Source organism: Pseudophryne corroboree, chromosome 1 (assembly GCF_028390025.1).
Source record: "Pseudophryne corroboree isolate aPseCor3 chromosome 1, aPseCor3.hap2, whole genome shotgun sequence".
NCBI classification, from domain to species: Eukaryota; Metazoa; Chordata; class Amphibia; order Anura; family Myobatrachidae; genus Pseudophryne; species Pseudophryne corroboree.
The window spans coordinates 822,705,641-822,726,453 of record NC_086444.1 but is presented as its reverse complement, the minus strand read 5'-3'; the positions used below and the strand labels follow the sequence as shown (position 1 = coordinate 822,726,453).

At 43.5% G+C, this 20,813-nt stretch overlaps 1 protein-coding gene across 1 annotated transcript in view; it reads left to right on the top strand.

The window, feature by feature from the left end:
* Positions 1-1,016: 1,016 nt before the first annotated feature.
* FRAS1 (Fraser extracellular matrix complex subunit 1) overlaps positions 1,017-20,813 on the top strand; it is an 887,592-nt gene continuing 867,795 nt past the window's right edge. Inside the window, exon 1 of the mRNA XM_063919583.1 lies at positions 1,017-1,814. Within this exon, the coding sequence (XP_063775653.1) occupies positions 1,685-1,814 (130 nt within the window). The 5' untranslated portion in view covers positions 1,017-1,684. The remainder of the gene's footprint in view (positions 1,815-20,813) is intronic.

The following is a 20,813-nucleotide window of genomic DNA, read 5'->3' as shown; positions in this document are numbered from 1 at the left end:
CGCCACGCTACGCGCGCCACACTATTCTATTCTCCCTCCAGGGGGGTCGTGGACCCCCACGAGGGAGAATAAGTGTCGGTATGCCGGCGGTCAGGCTCCCGGCGCCGGTATGCTGGTCGCTGGGAGCCCGACCGCCGGCATACTGAAGACCACCCGTGTATATGTATGTGTATGTATATGTATATATATATATATATATGTGAGTGTAGATATATATATATATATATATATATACACACACACACACACACACACACACACACACACAAACACACTAGTTTTACGGACCCAGCATATACTGGGTCACCTCAGTCCCCACCCCCGTGATTGGCTCCGCCCAGTTCTGGAAACCCCCCCATGCAAATCCTGCGTTTGCCACTGACGGTGACAGTCAGTACATAGGTTAGTGGACCCGAAGAGCGTGCACTGCACACCTGTCTACACACTGCATCTGTCCTCTTTTTCCTTTTCCACCAATTGCTTAAGCTTGTGCACTGGCTCTCAGAGCTTTGATCTCTGTTTCAGAGAATTACGCCAAGTCTGATTCTAAACTCAGCAGCATGAATAAGGGGATCAGGTTGCTCTCTCCCCCACGTGACTTTGTGGAATCTCTGCCATAGCTGCTGCTTGTGTCCATTTACAATACGTGAGGGAGGGGAATGTCAGCAATGTACACACATACTACGTGCTGCCTATGTATATGTATGTGCAGAGCACACAGAGTAACACACAGAGTGACACACACAATCACGTATATATGTATGGTAGCGTCTAGTTTCCCTCACCCATATATGTATGAACCTACCTATTTGTGGTAGATATGCAGTTTTGCCTCTGCGATATGTTGCAAGCTTTGCTCTCTAACAGGATTTCATTATCTAACCATCTTAATAACACTAATAAGAAGTACCGTGCTTGTACACTTCTATCAGGTCTGAGATGAATAAGGAGCACCCACTACCTAATTCTCCTGCCAGATAATAGGCGTTTGCACATCTCAGGAGGGGTGACTACATTTGCCCTGCAGGACTCTCATATCCCTCTTCCTGCCACTCACTCAGGAGAGCATCTATAGCTCCGGGCTACGGCTCACTCAGCCCTGACTGATAACTCACACTACAAGACACACGCCTCCTTATTAGAGGAGGGACACCGCTGTCCCAGTCTCCTGAGGCAAGGAGTTTTTATTTCTGGGGCAGCAGTCAGTCCCTGGAGAGGGAGGGAAGAAGAGTGCACCAGCAGTGCAGGCAGGAAAGTTGAGAGCTGGAGGAGGAGTCCCTCCCAGAGAGTCAGTGTGCTGCTTGGCCAGCGTGCTGTGCTGACACAGATATGATCAGGTCCACCTTGCACCAGCTCCTATAAGCCACCTGATCAGAGAAGAACTTTAAGACAAGGGGCCAGAGCATTCACTAAGGACATCTGCTGTGCTGTGTACACTGTTATTAGTGGATATCGGAGACGTCTTTTTATATAAGAGCTGGGCTAGTGCAGGTTCTGAAGAGTGAGAATGCACTTTCCTGCACAGGAAGCTTCCAGGAGATTGCTGTGAATGAGCTGTTAGCAGCACCATCCCTGTAATACCATGGACAGAGACCCCGGGAACCTGTGACTTGCACAACCTATAACCAGCCTGTTTCTTCAACTGCAGGATGCACTAATGGTCTCCAATAAGTGACCACAATATATGACCTTTGGATATAGTTTTATAATGCCTGCAGGACTACTTGTCTCTAGAATGGGTTACAGCAAGAAAGAGTGTTATCATTTAGGAGTGTTTTTGTTGGGATTTGCAACGTGCTATCTCCAGTCAGAAGGTCAGTAACCTCCATACGATACATCTATATGTTCCTTGAATTAATCAGCAAGTAGCACATAACTTTCTTGTTATGCGGGTGTGTACTTTCCTTACACTGGTAACCTATTCCCCTGTTGTTACATAGCCAGATAATGTTGTATCAGATGATTACCTGCCTCAGCAAGCAATTGATTCCATTTTATGTATTAGTTTGCTGCTGTTTAGAAATCTGTTCTTGTTGCAGGTCAGTTAATCTGATTTTCCAAGTTAACACAGTAATGTATTAACAGCAAATAGATATCCAATTGTACTTTTGAATTTATGCAAAGGATATTACCATAGAAAGTTGCATGTAACATGGCACAAAAGCACAATAACTTTTCTTATAATCACACCTGGAAACAGAATTGCTTCTTCATTAGCTTGTACTGTGATTTGTGAGAACTTTTTGTTATGAAGTCTCAAATGGAAATGTACCAGGGCAGGATGTATTAAAATACATCGCCATCCCTTGCCGCTCACCGCAGCGATGCTAATAGCATATGTACTAACATATAGCATCGCATTGCGGTGACAGAGGTCCCCCTCCATACCTGTCAGATAGTGTGCGGGGTCTCTGTGGGTTCCATCACCTCCCAGCCTCGGGAGGTAAAGTTTGCTAAGAGTCCCCAGGCTCCTCCTCCTCCCCCCTACAGCCGGAAGCAGAAATGGCTGTGCAGTGGGGGAGAAGGACCAGGGGATCGAGGAGCGGCACCTGGGCACAGGTGAGGGGGGTCGGCAGGTGCGGCGTTGGCCGGCGGGTGCGAAAGAAGCCCATAGGCTTCTATAGGGTATCGCAAGATGGCGATACCCTTGGTGGCGAAAACCTGGCAGCCGGGTCTTAGTACATATGAAAATGCGGTAATACCCCCGAAAACAGGGTTTTACCACATTTTCCCTTTAGTACATCCCGCCCCCAGTGTCTTTCTCCTGTAAACTAATCGGGATGCGGTTAATATACTGCCTGTCGGGATCCCGGCATTCACTATACCGAGGCTGGAATCCCGGCAGTTGGGGAAATGCAGACGGTCGGAATCCTCAACCGCAGCCCCATATTCTCACTTAGCAGGAATATAACCTGTAGCGTAACGAGTCGAGCACCGCAAGCCCGCAAGGGGACTTTCTGACGGGATTCCAGCTGCCAGGTTGCCGCTGTTAGTATAGTAACAGCCGTCAACCGGTCACCCGTATGTATTCCAACTAATCATTCTGGAAAAATGTTTGTGATCTATACTTATAATGCTGTGTACAATGTGGGTCCTGTTGATATAGTACCACAATTGCTAATATCTGTCTGCTATTTGGGGATGTATCAGAGACAGTATCTTGCTGCACTTGAATTATTGTCAACATTTTTGTCTGTTAAAGTTTCACCCAGGTAATCATTAGGGCTGTTGGCACAAAGCTGATTTAAACCAATCTTTATGATGTCACAAGCATCATTTATACAATTTATTAAATAATGCAACTTAACATAATGTACATTAGTACAATTTACCTGTTACAAAGTGACTGGCCCATCACTGGTCTATGTTTATGTTATAAACAATGATAAAAGTTGCACAATAACAATTTTTATGCAGAACGTTTAGCAGTACTAGTTCCAATATAAAAATGATAAATAAATAGATAAGTAATAAAAGAAAATATTATCTGTAAGAAGATTTATTGTAGTGGAAATGTTTGTAGTGGGGCTATATGGTCTATATATCTCTCACAAGCATTGCTGATTTGGGTATCGGTAGGACACGTGAGTATGAAAGGAGAATAAATGGTTTTCATTGAACCGTGTAAAGGGTGATAAATGTGTAGAAAAACTTAGCGAGGTTAAAAAGAAGGGCAGGCAATTTAAAGTGGTACATTTTCAAGGAATGCTTTAAAGTTGGGAGGCTATGAGAATATCTTGTTGTATGATGGATAGAATTCCACAAAGTGTGTACAGCCCAAACAAAGTCCTATAACTGGAAATGGGAGCAGAGAATGAATGTGGATGAGATGTGCAGATCTTTGGCAGAGAGGGGATATTGAGTTGTGGGATATTTTGATATACTGGAAGGAGAAAGAAGTATGTTGATGTAGTTTTGTTAATGGCTTGTATGTTAGTAAAACTATTTGACATAGGATTTGTTAAATTACAGTCAACTAATGTTGGGACTGAATGGGCGTTACAGCAGAAGTACATTATTGAATTAACAATAGAGTCTGATGTGAAAGTGTAGGGGTGGTGTCCACTTTCCTGCTGTCATTGACCGCAGGTAATTGTTTTCGCCAGGGGCTATCCAATTAGGCAATCAGGCACGAGAAACATAATCCCCAAAAACCAGCCGCTGGAGTTGCGGTGACACATTGGATCATGAACTTATCCTGGATCCTATCCACTATCATGCGATGGGGGGACCATTTCTGGCCGATGAAAATTGCCTCTAATTGGATACCATGATAATGACCATCAGTCATACATCGCAATATCAGGCCGTGCTTATCAGCCACAAACGGATCGTGGCTAATAGGATCACTCCATAAGTAGGGCAAGACCCATGTGAAGATAATTTCAGTTGTTAATGTTGACGATTATGAGGCATATTTATCACAATCGGCATTTTTAATGTGAATGTGATAAATATATTTACTAAGTTTCTCTTACCCTAAAACTGAGTACACACAATACAATATAGTGTGCGATAATGGTAATTTCGACCAATCTGCATGACCATCATATAGTGTACATGCCCAATCCAATTTTCACTGCTGTCGTTCATTGAATCTTCCCATTGGATGTGCTACACGTGCAACAGGATGATTCCATAACCTATGCAGTGTTGTTACATGCAGCATGTAATTATGCCACACACTGTCTTACTCCTTATCATATAGTGTGTATGGAGATACAATGTATCCTTGCATCGCCTAGCATCTGGGTTGAGTTGATGTCAGGTGTTTAACCAAGTTTAAGGGGGATATTTATCAAAGCACGAAGAGAGATAAAATGGAGAGTTATAAAGCACTAACCAATCAGCTTCTATCTCTCATTTTACAGGCTGTGTTTGAAAAATGACAAGAGCTGATTGGTTAATGCTTCTCCTTTTTATCTCCATGCTTTGGTAAATAACCCCCTGAGACTGCTCCTTATATGGCGTCACTCATTTACAAAATTAATTACATGCAAGCAAATTTACAGCTAATCAAAGGAGTGTAAAGGGGGGTACACACGGAGCGACGTTCACTTAATTTCTAAGCAATCTGACTAGATTGCTTAGAAATTAGGAACACATTGCTCCGTGTGTAGGGGTGGCGGCGACAGCAATGCTCGGTCCCGCCTGTGCTAGATTGGCCTGCAGGCACAATCTAGCAGGTCGCTCATTTCACCGCTGGGTGAAAAGAGCGCTACCCTGTGTGTCCCCCCCCCCCCCCCCCCCTCCTCGCTCAGCACATCGTGTTGTGCTGAGCGGGAGGAGAGATGTGTGCGGTTCGCTCAGCACACATCTCCCTCCACATCTTCCCATCTGTACAGCCCTTAAGTGCTGAGTCTAGGGTAGATAACAATCTGTATCGTACAGTAACAAAATTTGCATTATTGATCAAGACTTTTACACAAGCAATAAGAATAGTTGCTGAAATCGTAGATGCATGGAACTGATAGGATGCAGTCAGCTGTGGTTCAGGCACAAATAGGTAAATATTGACTATGGTATACTGTACATAGGAGAAAGATAGGTGAAATCTGACAAAATATATTTTGTCAGCTTTCACAAGATCCTAAGGAAAGTATTTATCAAAGCATAGGCAGAAACAAAATGGAGAGATAACAAGCACTAACCAATCAACTCGCATTTTGCAGGCTGTGTTTGAAAAATGACAGGAGCTTATTGGTTAGTGTTTTGTTTCTCTTCACTTAATCTCACTCCATGCTTTGATAAATCTCCACCCAGTATCAGATTTAATTACAACTCCTCAATACAGTCAAGCTGGTCCTGAAGCAAATTGTACAAATCACAAGGTTACATTAATATGACAGATGCTGTAAATCTGCAAAATGAACATGGTTGAGTTAATATGTCTCTTCACCTGAAGCAAATCTGTGTATGTATTCCCATGGTCGCTTTCTGGAATTCTATATTTATACATAATGCGGAGGATGAATTGTCAGTATCTAGAGAAAGTAGGTGGATGTTTTCATAGTCTTACAATTTATATTTCAGCCTCACCAAACTTGTAGCACGTTTTCACGCTCAGAGGTCAAATCATGTCACTGAGCCTGTCTATGTAAACTGTACCACTTGGGTTGAGTAAAATTGATATTGTGTTCTTAAATAATGAGAAGTGAATACATTTGTGTTTAAAAACTATTATATCCTTGTTCCTATGACCCATGTGGTGTGCGTATATGTTAAACAAGCTCGGTTAAGAGTAAAGACCATTGATTTTCTGTGTGAGTCCAGGTTAGATTGAGCTTGAACAGTGACAGGGTAATGTGCATGACTAGTAATGGCAAAACCTACTGTCAAATGATATAATTCACTTTCTCTAATGATAATTTTTACATGATAAATAATTCCTCATGTTTAGTACTATGTATTATAAATATGTAATAAGCTGAAATACTATTAATACCAACAGTAGGCAATGCAAGTTGTAGTTCTAATTAATAATTTTAAGAACCGTATTTATTTGTGCAGACACTGATTTTGTACCCACCACTAGTAATAATAATAATAATAATAATAATAATAATAATTTTATTTATATAGCGCTCTTTCTCCAATAGGACCCAAGGCGCTTAACAGATACATAGCATAATATAGTACAGAAAATAATGAAGTACATTTTCATAAAATACAGAAGCATGAAGATACTAAAAGGGACATTATGGAAATGCTTGAGTAAACAGAAAAGTCTTGAGTCTACTTTTGAAGGATTCTATAGTTGGGGCCTCTCGCACTAGGAAAACATTTTTTTCTTCTTAAAACATGGGGCTGAAATATACAAACTCCACATTGTTAGGGCTGTGGAGCCAATAAGTGCGTGTGTAATGGTAAAAGTAGATTGTCCAAATCTTTGTGATACAAAAAAGTTTTGGTTATTTTCAGGGACTTAGAGAAAAGGATGTTACAACTTACAACACAGTAATAAATGATTCAGTTATTAAGCTCAAGTCATGCAAAAGGAAAATGTCTAAACCATTTCACTGTGTAACAGTGTAACTGTATGTTTAAAAAATTTAATTTAAATTTTGGAATAAGTGATGATGAATATTTATGTTACAAGCAGGGCTGGGGGTTAGGGTGTTTGGCTCCCCCTTACAAACTATACATTTGCGCCGTCCCTCCCACACATTGTAAAGGGACAATGAACGCCAAGTGTCGTAGTCTCGCAAGGAAGAGACATGGCCACACAATAGTATCCCAATTCAAATTACAACACACAGTAGCACAATCATATTCACAATACACCACATGTAGTGCCCCTGATTCACAGAACACCACATAGTACTGTCCCTTATTCACATTACATTACACAGTAGTCACACATAATGCCCACAGTAGTAGTGCCCCTTACACATGCACACAGTAATAGTGCCCCTTACACATGCCCACAGTAGTAGTACCTCTTATGGGAGACAGTGAGATGGAACAGGTGATGAAGGGGTTAAAGAAAGGAGAGGACAGGAAGGTGCAGAGATCTAATGGCAGGGCCTGTGGGAGGGGGCAGAGACTCGGTTACTAGATGGCTGCTGTAGCAGGAAAAAACGTCCTATCAACAGCACTGGAGGAGCGGCGCTGAGGCTGCTGCTCTGCTGCTTGTCAGTTTGATAGGCGCAGCAGAAGTGTAGCAGAAGAGCGGGAAGAGTGCCTCTGTAGTCCGACACCTCCCTGCATTGCTGATCTCACAGAGACAAATAGTTAATTTGCATTGGGTATAAAAGCTGGCGATCGGAAGATTGAACGCAACTTCCCGATGGTGGAAATTCGACAGGGGAAAGGTAAGCATACTTACCTTCCCCCAATGTCCTCCTAGTTGTATGATTGATGACTCCATTTTCAGTTACAGTGCACCAAACCGCCATGGGTCATCACCGCTGGGACTGCTCATTCTGTACCACCTCTGATAGTGCAGTGCATTGCTGGGAGCTGAGTAAAGGGTCTATTTAGTTTACTAAGCCTTGGGGAGAGATAAAGTACCAGCCAACCAGCTCCTAACTGTAATTTATCAAACCTGTAACATAGCAATTTGGAGCTGATTGGCTGGCACTGTATCTCCATCTACTTTATCTCTCTCCAAGGCTTAGTACATAGACCCCTAAAGGGGGGTACTCACGGAGAGATCCATGCCTAAAATCTAACCAATCTGACTAGACTGCTTAGATTTTAAGCACAGATCACTCGTGTGTACCCCCCTCAGCGATAGCGATGCGCGGCCCCGCACATCGCTATCGCCGGTGCTAGATTGGCCTGCATGCAGGGTGAAATGAGCGGCCCCCCGTCCTCCCCCCGCACGCTCAGCACACATCGCGCTGTGCTGAGCGGCGGGAGAGACACATCTCTCCCGTGTATATTGGGCTTAAGTCTCATGAGACTTAGCACATGATTTGTGGAGTTCATCACATGCTTTTCTGACCTGTGGAGGAGATCTACTACAGCCTCATGGGAGGGATTCATCATCATAGCGAGGCAGAGCTGCTGGGCCTGCGTAAAGTTTGCTGAATGCTGAGTTTTTGGAAGACAGGTATTTACAATGTTGGATACACATATACAGCTGTCTGTAACGGTATGTAGTTATGATCCCGACGAACAGCATACCGATGCCGGGATCCCGACCGCCAGAATGCTGGCATGGGGCCCAGGACTATTTCCACTCGTGGGTGTCCACGACCCCCATAGAGTGGGAATAGAACCTGTGGCGAGCGCAGCGAACCAGCAAGGTACTTTGTTGTGCTCGACCCCCTGTCGGCATTCTGTCGGCTGGGATAACCCGAACCCAACCCATATGTAACGTATGACTTTGCTTAGGGAAATGGAGTTTGCATATTTATTTTTGCCCATATTTGCCAACTCACAATACATCCTTTTGATGCGTTCTGTAGTGTTAGGACTAAACAAAACAAAACCAACTTAAATGTAGCAATTTTTATACTACTGAAGTCTCTGTTGTTGTTGTTTTTTTTTAATTATTTTTGATAATAATGTTTTTGTTGTAGGTTTTTGGTCATAATAAGGTGAAGTCTGAGCATGTCTTCCTTTTCTGGGTGTAACCAGCCCAGCATAAAGTGTGTAGTAGTGTCTGATATATTATTTCCCATGTATGGCATGCGTGAAATGTATACTGCACCTATTGTGTGAAACTTAATGCATTATTAGTTGTTACATGAATTCCTGGATTGGAAGGATTTGGAGTCCGTCTGTATATGGGTGGAGTCTGATGTTGTAGTAAGTATATGTGTGTTTTCATGTCTGTACTGTCAAAGTCAGAAAAATATCTCTATGCACACTACCATATTTGCACCTCACACAGGTCCGTGCTGCGCATGCGTACGCTCTCCCGTGCGTACGCATACTCACAGTCGCGGGCACCCGCAGGCGCACGGTATGCGTATTTACGGTAGAGTTTATGTGATCGTAGCGTGCGACTCAATCGTTACATATTTTCAGTAATAATGTATTTTGTAGATCATGGTCCCTTTGATAGATTCTGAAAGTTTAGTTAACATAGCATGTTCCTGAACAGAGGGATCCCTCTTTGTATTGTACGAAGGGTCTAACAGGGGTCATACAGTGGTGTTTGGTACCCATCGGAAGAGTATTTAAATAGCAATATTCCGGTGTTGGTTTGGAGCAGATTAATCGCTCGTGCGAATAGTTATGGACATAAGGAGTTTATGTCCATTTACTATTATTTGTTCTTATTTAGTCATGCGGCGGGAAACTCCGTATCCCACCCACCTGAACAGTTGGAAACAGTCACAACCCACCTGTATGAATCAACCTATGACCTTTTGTTATAATGCGAAGCCGAATTCCTGTGTCCAATGAACAATAAGATTGTAGGGACCATTGAATTGCATTGTGTGTGGGGCATAAATAGGCAGGCCGACCATATCCAGTTCACTCTCTTCAACGGTTCTCATTGCTGATAATCGGGAGCTGGATATCGAGGCGCATGCGATCGTTTCCCCTTGTGCGTAAGTGTTTCTCCGCAACTATATTGATCTTCTTGTTATTGTGGGCCAATCTCTCTCATTCTCTCTCTCTCTCTCTCTCTCTCTCTCTCTCTCTCTCTCTCCTTCCCTTTCTCTCTCATTTTCCTTTAAATTGAATTGTATTGTATTTCCTGTGTAGTTATATGGTTAGGTAGTCTATGTTATATTGTAGTGTATGACTTGTATTGTGTTTAACTCTTTTGCAAGTATAGCATTCATAATATATATTTTAGGCGTTGGACCCTGAGTACGGTATCTGTGTGTTTCTTATAGTATTAAGTATTCTCAGAGCGTCGGTGACGCTCAAACAGCTTTTAAGGTAATAAGGTTATACTGTGTTGCATTTACTCTCTAACATTACACTAAGGTTTTACTGCACAATACACTGTTTATGGTTTAGATACAAAGGTTTAATATAGTGAGCGTCAGCGCCGCTGGTGATCTCCTCGTGGTCCCGAGCGTTCGCTACGCTATAGCGAATCATTACGTTAGTTAACAGCCAATAACGTGCCTGCCTGTGATCTCTTGGCCGTGAGTGAACGTGACGCTTGAGCGTCTCGATCACGGCAAAGCGATTGTTACGCAACTAGCGTACCCTTACGGTACTTCATACATAAATAGCGTACAGTGTTCTTAGACCTCATAAAGGGTATTATATACGATAAATATTTAGCTTTATCAATTGGCGGCTCGCCCTGTCCTTCACATATCTGCACTAGGTAATTTCAGCAGACATTATCCAGCAGCAAAGGGCGGGAGATCATATTCCTCGTAGTGCTGTTTGGATAAGCGTCTGCTTCTCTTAGTAAAGGGTGCTGAAGGAATCCGGGAACCGGAGGTAAGAACAAAACAATAGTGTCTTTTTAAAACTGTTTATTTTTCTGTCTTGCGTACACACGCACGCACACATATATATCTGCATTTCCTTTTCATTGGTGTATTTTCGTATGTCACTCTCCTGTTTGCCAGTTCTATAGTTGATAAACGTATAAATTGTGTTGCGGTGGATCTTTGCTTTGCGTACACGTGTCTCTAACAAAAGACTGAGACTTGCGTACGCAATCCAGGGGCCGACGCACGCAGCGTATATTACGCAACGGAGCGTACGTGTACGCCCACGTAACTCAAATCACAAGTTTTTTTCTCTCCTCTCAACGCGATAAGTAGTGCCACGCGGTAAATAACGCCAGGCGATAAATCGCGCAAAAAAAAATTTTTTTTTAATTCCAAATTTAAATTAATAGACCCTTCTCCTAATTTGTAACACATCTGGTCTAAAGAGAAATTTCTGCGCAGAAATAGAAATAGAAACAAAAGTGTACATGTGGTGAGTGAGTGTGTTGTATACAATTTTACAGGTTGAACCACAAGAAAAGTCGAGTTCTCGTGAGGTACATGCGTGTAAGTGACGTACATGGTGGCTAGGGAGGCATCCCTGGTTAAATATACAATTTGAGCATTAGAGTGTAGCAGACCAGGAGGTCATACTGTAACAGACCAGGAGGTCATAGCAGACCAACAGGTTCAGGTACAGCAGACAAGGAAGTCCGCTATACAGTCCACAGGCACAACACCAAGAAAGGGTTGGTGCAACACCCATATAGGCCATATAAGCTCTGGCTGAAGGAATTCGCAGCCGAAATTTTCGATTCCACTGGTCGCTCAGTACATAAGATTAGTTGCTTGTGTACTAAACGATTGTACCGCACGTAATTGTGTGCATTAGTAAACCTGACCGGTACTATTTGTGTATGAAGGTCATAAACGCTATTTGTACATTCTAACGTGATTTGTGTAACTTTTTTTTATTTTAAGGGAAGTTCGCTGCTCACTCAGGAACTATCCAGCAACCAATAGTTACTGGAAAGAGTAAGTGTTCTTCGGAGCACCCTCACAGGTTCCAGTAAATAGAGGTTCAGGTCGCAGGGGCCCTAGGTCGAGTACGCCAGCACCATATCGGTGTGATCAGGTCGTATTGGTCGGCGTGGGCGAGTGAGTGGGGTACTCGGTAAACCGCCACCGTCAGCCTATTTTGGACATTTGGTTTGCGTAAGGGTTGGTTAAATAAAGCAACACCTTCGAACTATGGGGGCCACTTGTTCAGGTAGGGGGCGATCAACCTCGGTTCGGGTTGATTCAGTGAACCGACCAATTGGGTCGGCAAGGTATGTAATGTGTGAGAAATACGGAAGTCACACAGAAGTTTTATGTGATGAATGGGAGAGAATGACAGTACATGACGGGGAGAAATTCCCAAGAGTAGGTAGCTTCAGCACAGAAGTGTTAACGAATTTAAGGAGAAGGATATGTCTCATTAAATCAACAAAGAGACGAATCAAACATTACGATTATTTGCAGTTGTGGCAACAGGAAGGTGACATACAGAGAGGATTGGCTCAGGCGGCGGGATCTGGCTCAATCAGAAAACTGATAGCCACGGCCCCACCGCCACCATACATATCAGGAGAGAAATTGGTTGCGGAGAATGACGCACTAAGGTGTAACACACAAACACTTAGCAACTGTATAAATGTTAAAGATAATGTTAACCAATTAACCAACGCAAGTATTAACCCGTGCAAGTTGTACCCTGTTTTGAACTTTCCTCAGGAGTGTGATCAAGAAGACGAATCGGCAACAATTTCAGCGCTCTCTCTAGCAGCCACCATAGCAGAGACCACAGTAGGCACAGCTCCACCCACGAGATTAGTAACAAAGGCCCCTAGCGGAGGGATAGGTGAGGTCGTATCTACAGGTAAGTACGGCACCATACACTATGCTGAAGCCATTTCACCACAGGCTGTAGAACCCACACAGAGTGATGTTGTTAGAGTTACTCCTGTTAGGGTAATAGCTGTTCCAAATGGGAAAACTGACACATCAGGGGTCACCCCTGTGAGGAACATTGCCATGTATAGCCCATTTTCCAGAATGGAATTAAGGACCATAGTGTCTGAATTCCCTGACCCTAGAAAAGATTTAGTTGCCAGTCAAAAATACATCAGAGACTTAGGTAACACTGTAGAGCCCAACAATAAAGACTGGCAGATATTGCTGAGAGCATGTTTACCCTCCAATGTTGACGCAACTCAATTTTTAGCTGATTGCGGATTAGATCAGGATGTACCTCTTACAGATGTGTACAACAAAGACAATGTAAAAAGAATAAACTTACAGTTAAAAGAGTATTTCCCAGCGGTAGTCAGATGGAACAAGATATTCTCCATTAAACAGAAGGAGTCAGAGACAGCTGCAGAGTATTTTCACAGAGCATTATCAGAAATGGCAAAATACACAGGCATAGAGGACATTAAAACAAACATAAACCATCGAGAAGTAGCAGTATCGGTACTGATGGATGGTTTAAAAGAATCATTAAAGACTAGGGTACAGACCACACAACCATGTTGGCGAGGTCTGTCTGTGGCTACTTTGAGAGAGGCTGCTATTGATCACGATAGGAACATCACCAGACACAGGGAACAACAAAGTGATAAGTTAATGGCCGTAAGTATACAGGCCCTGACCACAAGGCAGCCTTTGTTTGTATCACCAAACCCTGCGGGTAAGTCAAGTGTGGTTACTTGTTATTCTTGTCATAAACAGGGACACATGGCACGAGATTGTAGAGTAAAGAATGTACGAAACTCATACCAACCCCCTAGACAACGACACGACACACGACATTGGGAGCAAGGTCCGCAGAAACGGAGTTATGAGCCACATGCAGGGGAAACAAAAAGATACCCCCCAAACAGAGATTGGCAAACCTCTGGTAGTTCCCAGCTAACTCCCTCACAAGTAGTTGCTGCCAGCGGGATTCAGGGAGGTCACCATACCCAATAGGGGTGTGGCCATACCTGTAATCTGCAGCCAGTAAAATTGATTGCAAGTCTTGGAAGTGAACCAGAAATTGCAATCAATGTAGCTGGTAAATCATTAAACTTTCTTGTAGACACAGGGGCGGCCAAATCAGTGATAAATTCGACAGTGGGCATGAGGACCACTGGTAGGACAATTCCAGCCGTGGGAGTAACAGGAGTAGTCCAGCATTACCCTGTTAGCAAACCAGCAGAGATTACAATAGGGCCTTTACATACCAAGCATTCCTTTTTGCTGGCTGCATCGGCACCGACCAATCTCCTGGGAAGAGACTTACTGTGTAAAATGGGGTGCGTCATTTATTGTACTCCTGAAGGTGTATTCTTGGACATACCTGAGAATCACGCTCAGGAAGTACGAGACATGTTAGACTCCCCGTCAAAATTAATGTCACATACCACTATGACAAATAGGACTCCCTCCCAAGTAGAAGAAATGACATCTCAGATACCAGAGTCACTTTGGACTAAAGATGGACAGGACACTGGATTAATGGCAAACGTAGCTCCGGTAGTTGTACAAGTAAAAGATGGTAGGATAGCTCCAAAAATCCCACAGTACCCTCTGAAGCCAGAGGTGGAGTTAGGAGTTTACTCAGTAATAGAGCGCTTGCTACAACAGGGCATTCTGGTAAGAACGTCCAGCACTGCTAATAGTCCCATCTTCCCTGTGAAAAAGAGTGGGGGGAGGGGTTACCGGCTAGTGCAGGATCTAAGGGGGATTAACAAAATAGTTGAGTCAGTTCCCCGTAGTGCCAAATCCAGCTGTCATCCTAATGCAAATCCCTCCCACTGCGAAATTTTTCACTGTTATTGACCTCTGCTCCGCTTTCTTTTCGGTACCTCTGCACCCTGACAGTCAATATTTGTTCGCATTTACATACAGAGGAGTCCAATACACATGGACTCGATTACCACAAGGATTCATAGATAGCCCAAGTATATTTTCTCAGGCTTTGCATGATTGTTTACAGTCTTTCCAACCAGTGAGTGGATCAGTATTAATACAGTACGTGGATGATCTACTACTGTGTTCTGATTCATTGGAGGCATCCCTGAAGGATACGAAACAGCTCCTGTTTCATCTTTCAGACACAGGACACAAGGTTTCCAAAGACAAGTTGCAATTATGCCAAACTAAGGTAAAATATTTGGGACACTGTTTAACACAAGGACTGAGACACCTGACCGCTGATAGAATTCAAGCAATTAGAGACATGACTCTGCCACAAACCCAGCAACAGATCAGAACATTTTTAGGAATGTGTGGGTATTGCCGTAATTGGATCCCAGGGTTTTCCATTTTAGCGTTACCTTTGCAGGAAATGGTCTCCTCAAACAAACCTGATCGGATTTCGCATACAGACGAGTCTGAGGCAGCATTTGAGAGACTTAAACATTAGGTATGCCGGACTATGGGAAACCCTTTGAACTATACGGAACAGAAAGTGCTGGTTGCGCGGCAGGCGTACTAACCCAAAAGCACGGTGATGCCAGCAGGCCAGTAGCATATTACAGCGCTCAGCTAGACACGGTAGCGCGATCCCTCCCCACATGCTTGCGAAGCGTTGCTGCGATAGCATTGCTAGTAACGAAAAGTGAAGACGTCGTGCTAGGTCAAACCTCACAATTCATACACCGCATGCAGTGTCAGCCTTGTTAAATTCTGCCCAAACCAGGCACGTCTCATCAGCGCGGTTTACAAGATGGGAATTGGCACTAATGGCCCCCGTAAACATCACCATAAGGAGATGCAGTGCATTAAATCCTGCAACATATCTCCCAAGTGTGTCTGGACAGACCCAAAGGGTGGAGGATGAGAGTACTGGGGAAGGAGGATTTAATACAAAGGAAGATACTCATGATTGTATGGAATATTTGACCCAAAATTTTACCGCAAGGCCTGACATCAGTGACAACCCACTGGAAGATGCAGAACTTACGTTCTACACGGACGGTAGTTGTCATAGACAGACAGACTCGGGAGACTTGTGTACTGGATACGCAGTCGTAGATGACCAAGGCACCATAGAAGCGGAACCACTAGGCCCACCTCACTCAGCCCAGGTTGCTGAACTGGTCGCCCTAACCAGAGCATGTGAATTGGCTAAGGGCAAATCAGCCAATATCTACACCGATTCTAGATACGCATTCGGGGTAGTCCATGATTTCGGAGCCCTATGGCGCCTCAGAAATTTCATGACGGCAGCTGGTACACCGGTAGCGCATGCAGCTCACATAAAAAGGCTTCTAACAGCGATACAGGAACCCGACAGAGTGGCTGTTATCAAATGTAAAGCACATACATATAGCCAAGACCCAGTATCGCTTGGTAACAGCCGAGCAGACGAAGCAGCTAAGTTAGCAGCTGCTACCCCCAGACAGACAGACACCACACAACTGATGGTATTTAATACCATCAACACACAGAAGTTGTGTGAGATGCAAAATTTGTGTTCCACACAGGAAAAGGCTGTCTGGAAGGCAAAGGGATATGGCCAGGAGTCCTCAGGACTCTGGACGGATGGACAAGGTAAACCGGTGGCCCCCAGAACATACCTTCCATGTTTGGCTGAGGCAGCTCACGGGCTAACTCATCTAGGCAAGGAAGGGATGTGCAAGTTGGTAAGAGCATATTGGTGCGCCCCAGGATTCTCCTATCATGCGAGTAAAAGAGCCATGTCATGCCTTACCTGTTTGAGAAAGAATATTGGAAAGGCAATACCTACAGAACCATCCCATATCCCACCTGCCGGCGGCCCTTTCCAGGTAATACAGATTGACTTCATCCAATTACCCCCTTGTCGAAATTTGAAATATGTACTTGTTTGTATAGATGTTTTCTCAAATTGGGTCGAAGCATTTCCGGCGGCCACAAATACCGCTATGTTTACTGCTAAGAAAATTGTGCAGGAATTTGTATGTAGATATGGTATCCCTAGAATTATCGAAAGTGATAGGGGTACCCATTTTACAGGTGATGTCTTTCAAGGAATGTGTAAATTGATGGGAATTGATAGCAAGCTGCATACTCCATACCGTCCACAGGCGAGTGCGAAAGTGGAAAGAGTGAACAGCACTATTAAAAATAAACTGAGTAAAGTGATGGCAGAGACAGGATTGACATGGCCAGAAGCTTTACCCATTGTACTGTACAGCATCAGAACCACTCCCAGGTCCCCTCTTAATCTGTCTCCCTTTGAAATCTTGTTTGGTCGACAACCGCATGTTATGATTAACCCTCAGGATGATTTGAAGTGTAACAATGAAGTGACTGTAAAATACTTGATTAACATGAGTAAACAGTTAAGGAATCAAAATGATAATCTGAAGTTAGTGATTCCTGATTTACCAGATAGTAATTGTCATGACATTGAACCTGGGGATTATGTAATGATACGGAATTTTCTACGCTCAGGTTGCCTTATTGACAGATGGGAAGGACCATACCAGGTCTTATTGACTAGCACTACAGCATTGAAGGTTGCTGAGAGAGAGACGTGGGTTCATTCGTCCCACTGTAAGAAGGTTGCTGATCCAGAGAGGTCCCGTGATAAGGAACAGACGGTAGAGGTTGTATCACTGGAGTGTCTGTTCCAGGAAGATTGAGACGGCACCTGAGCATTGAAAATCGCAAGACCAAAAGCAGTTGTCGATCCCCTGTTCCCTTTTATTGTTTTTCCCCAATTTCCCATCCCATCTCCCTCAATTATTATTTTTTTTCCCCCTCTCATTCTTCTTCGTCTCCTCCTATAAGATGGACTTGCCCCAAGAGACTGTGATCCGGATTTTCCTGTTGACCATGATGTTGACCAGAGCAGTCTGTTCCGGCGAGAGTACCATGGAGGTCGAGAGAGGTTCTGGAATGGGTTCTGATGATAAAGATGGAGGCGTAGTTTTCCGAGAACAACATAATCAACAAGCAAAGTCGAGTATCAGAAAACGATCCGATAGCATTGACCATAGAAGGAATTGTGAAGGATTGTTAGCTGAAGAAAACTGTATCTGTAGGCTCTGTAACAATGTCATTGAGGATGGGTGCATTAAGAAATGCCAATCCAGTTTTAATATCCATATGGACCGGCATCCATTGAGTGACTATCACTCCTTAGTGGGTAATGTGTTAAACAAAACAGATTGTTGGGTATGCTCTCAAGTACCTCAGGGTCATAGCAAATCAGGGCTAGTACCATTTCCTTTAACGATAGAGGAGGTACTTGAGTTAAATGATGGGAGACCGGTGGACCGGAGGTTTAATATCTCCAGCCCTCCTAGTTTGAAGCTCCACCAATACCATGTGGATAGGTCCCTATTATGTTTCAACATCTCCAATCCCCGAAAACCGGGAAATTGGGAAGTGTCATGGAGTAATCACACCATGACCTTTTCGCATAGAGCAGATAGAATGCCTACAGATACAGAGCTTGTACGCCACATAGCCAGTTGAGCAAAATCTTTCCGGTATAGGTATACCTTAGGAAATAGGATTACTAAAGTTGGAGAGGTATCACCAGGATACTGTGCACATATCGTACAACCTGATACGTGTACTAAACAGATGGAAGAATTAGGGTTAGGAGATTTCACATGGAAGGTGTGTAATATGGTTATGTCCTACTCCGTCCCATATGTTCTCCCCGATGATGCATATTTCATATGCGGGAGAAAGGCGTACAAGTGGCTTGCCCCAAACTCTGAAGGATTGTGTTATATTGGAAAAGTACTGCCTGAAGTAATGACTGTATCACATGACAAAATGAAAGACATACACCGTGGTGCCCAAGCTCCTTATACTCACACCCATTACGAGCACGTTGTTAAAAGGCACCTGATAGAGAAGACAGAGCATCCGGCCTCTGATCTGATAAGTGAATCCACCGGGATTCAATTCTTAATCGCGTTAGATTTCACCCGCACCGCTAGAGGAGTGCTGAATTATAAATACATTTCTGCGCTCGCCAATTTGTTAGATAATATCACTGAAATGTATGATGACACGTTTAGGTATACTGGAAGAGAACTTCAGGCTTACAAAACAGAACTGGTACAGCATAGAATGGTTCTCAATTACCTCACAGCAGTGACAGGCGGATATTGTGTCACACTGGCAACACAATACGGCGTGAAATGTTGCACATATATTACAAATAGCACCGAGGATCCGGTCGAGGTCATAGACCAAAAGATGGACGATATTCTCCAATTGAAGTGGGAATTTCGCAGGAGACACAATCTCACCCTTGCTGCTGTGAGTAATGAGCTGACTGGTTGGGTGTCATGGTTGAACCCGCGAAATTGGTTCTCCGGTTTAGGAGACTGGGCTCAAGGAGTCATAATGGATGTTGGGAAGTTTCTCCTATGTATCTTAGGTGTTGTCATATCGATTGGATTGATATTTAGATGCGGTCAGGCTTTAATGAAGTGCAATCATCGTACAAGGGTAATGAGTTTAAGGAGTGAGGAAACTGTAATTAACCTGGACTTGATTTATGACCCAAATGTAGAAACAATGATGTGATGAAAATGCGATTTCTACGGTCCGTTTCTTTCACCTGTTTTTCCGTTTCCTCCAAGTTAACAAGACCCACTTGGACGAGGAATTTGATGAGCCGATATACAGACAACAGAGGGATTAAAGAAGAAGTTTGACAACCTGATACACAGATTTTTGATGAACTATGCCATGGATCCCCAGTTTCCCTAGAAATTTTAAAATTACGCTAGCCCAACACTTTTGTAAATCTATGGACATTGACAGCTTTTGCTCGCACCTTATGGGCAAAAGCACAAAGAAGACTGCATTCAACAGACACCAAACAAGACCTCAATCGACGACTGTACATTTACCTGACATAGAATACCACCGCATTTACCGTAATTATGTCTTTTCTTCATTTCTACAACCCTCAGGTAATGACACACATAGTCGATAGGGAATACAGGCACAGATATCAGCAATCACATATCTCCCCCATTCATGTATCATCAACTAAAATGTGCTCCCCCATTTTGTTACAACCAAAGCCAAAAAGAGCTCGGTAAAGTTTGACAGCCCATCCACAGACCCGTACCACGGGATAAGAAGGAATTCAAATGTATACTTCGCAATACCTCGAAGCTTGATTTAAAACACGTACGGCACGATGATACATGACCCCCAAGCACGGATTCATACACACATGCTTCTGCTATCTCACTAGGTCATACCCTTTTCCTACCATCTCCTCTCCTCCCTTACCCAACCATGTAAATGTATTAACCCCTAACATATATTTTTCTCTTTTTGAAATGTTTTCAGGAAGTGGCAGTTATTGTTGACTGCCAAAGGGTGGACTGTCAAAGTCAGAAAAATATCTCTATGCACACTACCATATTTGCACCTCACACAGGTCCGTGCTGCGCATGCGTACGCTCTCCCGTGCGTACGCATACTCACAGTCGCGGGCACCCGCAGGCGCACGGTATGCGTATTTACGGTAGAGTTTATGTGATCGTAGCGTGCGACTCAATCGTTACATATTTTCAGTAATAATGTATTTTGTAGATCATGGTCCCTTTGATAGATTCTGAAAGTTTAGTTAACATAGCATGTTCCTGAACAGAGGGATCCCTCTTTGTATTGTACGAAGGGTCTAACAGGGGTCATACAGTGGTGTTTGGTACCCATCGGAAGAGTATTTAAATAGCAATATTCCGGTGTTGGTTTGGAGCAGATTAATCGCTCGTGCGAATAGTTATGGACATAAGGAGTTTATGTCCATTTACTATTATTTGTTCTTATTTAGTCATGCGGCGGGAAACTCAGTATCCCACCCACCTGAACAGTTGGAAACAGTCACAACCCACCTGTATGAATCAACCTATGACCTTTTGTTATAATGCGAAGCCGAATTCCTGTGTCCAA